This window comes from Phyllostomus discolor, chromosome 1 (genome assembly GCF_004126475.2).
Source record: "Phyllostomus discolor isolate MPI-MPIP mPhyDis1 chromosome 1, mPhyDis1.pri.v3, whole genome shotgun sequence".
Lineage (NCBI taxonomy): Eukaryota > Metazoa > Chordata > Mammalia > Chiroptera > Phyllostomidae > Phyllostomus > Phyllostomus discolor.
This window is the reverse complement of record NC_040903.2, coordinates 62,948,238-62,949,987: the sequence shown is the minus strand read 5'-3', so window position 1 is coordinate 62,949,987 and position 1,750 is coordinate 62,948,238. Positions and strand designations below refer to the sequence as shown.

The following is a 1,750-nucleotide window of genomic DNA, read 5'->3' as shown; positions in this document are numbered from 1 at the left end:
TTTTTTTCTGTGTCTTAGTTCAAGCACATTTTGGCTTTTATTTTTCAGCAAGATCATTGTTTTCCTTTCCTCTAAAAATTATAAATTAGAAGTTTAAGTGCTTTGTTGTTTGTAAGTGCATGTACATCAGTCCTTCTCTTTTCTCTCATATTTACTACTTCTGTTCATTTTGTTTCTGTTTTCAGTTTAGTAAAGTATGAGACAAGAAGTGTGAGGAGGTATAATGATTCTCCCCTCTTTAACACTAAGTTTTCTTAGAAAACAATGTCTCTTTGCCATGCAGAACTTTACCTTTGTTAGTAGTGAGATTTTATTTTCTTCCAATATTGATGGAAACCTCTCTTTTTGAAGTATAGATTTAAAGATACCAGAAAGACCATATGATAATAATATAAATACTACCAAACACATTTTTTTTTAACAGACTTAATTCACTTTATTTTTCTTGTACAAAAATTATGTGTTGGCCACAGCTGGAGCTTGGGTCCTCTGCACAGAAACTCTGGTGTGGGTCTTCACCAGATGGTCGGTGAATTCCTGGTAGGGAGACTTGGTGAACACAGTCTCTTTCCAGAGGTCAGGGGTGAGATAGCTGTAGGTCTTAGAGATGGCATCAAAGGTGGCCTTGGCAAAGTTGCCCAGAGTAGCAGTGCAGCCCCTGGCTGAGGTGTAGCAGTCATTGATACCAGCCATCATCAGCAGCTTTTTGGGCACAGGGGCAGAGACAATGCCAGTGCCCCTGGATGCAGGGATTAGGCGCACCAGCACAGCGCCACAGTGCCCAGTCACCTTACAAGGGACAGTGTGGGGTTTGCTGATCGTGTTCACCCAGTAGCCTTGCCGCACAGGGACAATGGCGAGCTTGACCAGGATGATGGCCCCACGGATGGCAGTGGCTACTTCCTTTGAGCACTTAACACCCAGACCAACGTGTCCATTGTAGTCTCCAATGGCGACAAATGCCTTGAATTGGGTCCTCTGGCCGGCACGTGTTTGCTTTTGCACAGGCATAATCTTCAAAACCTCATCCTTGAAGGATGCTCCCAAGAAAAAGTCAATGATCTCAGATTCCTTGATAGGCAGAGAAAAGAGAAAAATCTCCTCCAGGGACTTGATTTTCATGTCCTTGACCAAGCGGCCCAACCTGGTGACGGGGATCCACTCCTTATCTTCCGCCTTGCCTCCACGAGCTCCACGGCCTCGACCTTGACCCCAACCCCGGCCGCGACCTTGGCCCCGGATGCCGCTGCCAAATCCTCCTTGGAAGCCACCACGGCCTCCCATTCCAGGGCCCCCCCGGGGCCTCCCGGCCCTCCCGCAGCACCCGTGTCATCCGCCATTTGGTGTTTCTTAGGGAAAAAAGACTACCACACACTTATAACACACTTATTTTGTATCTGACATTGTTTGAAAAGTATTTTTACATATTAAATAATTTATAGGTAAGAAAAGTGAGGCACAAAGAGAGTGAAATGCACAGTCTTCCTGTAGTCACAGGATTAGTTGGGAAGACTGAAATAGCATAATCAATAAAATATACTTTTAAAAAAAGATGATTTCATGGTAAAGTTGAGAGTACAAAGTGAATGTTCAGAGTTGACTTTAATTTTGCCACTAAGTTTTCCAGGATAATTAAATTTGTAAGATTGTCAAGTAATGTGAACATTTTCACACCTATGGGCATTTAAAAGAAGTGCTTTTAAAAATAACTATTTAACATCTGCTAAAACAAAAGTGCATAGTGTGCACA

At 43.1% G+C, this 1,750-nt stretch overlaps 1 protein-coding gene across 1 annotated transcript; it reads right to left on the bottom strand.

The window, feature by feature from the left end:
* Window positions 1-444: 444 nt before the first annotated feature.
* Window positions 445-1,340, bottom strand: LOC114493266 (40S ribosomal protein S2-like). Its single transcript, XM_036023595.1, is given in 2 exon segments — window positions 445-1,296; window positions 1,299-1,340. Coding segments are annotated over 2 exon segments (882 nt in total). The 3' UTR covers window positions 445-456.
* Between the last annotated feature and the right edge of the window lie 410 nt (window positions 1,341-1,750).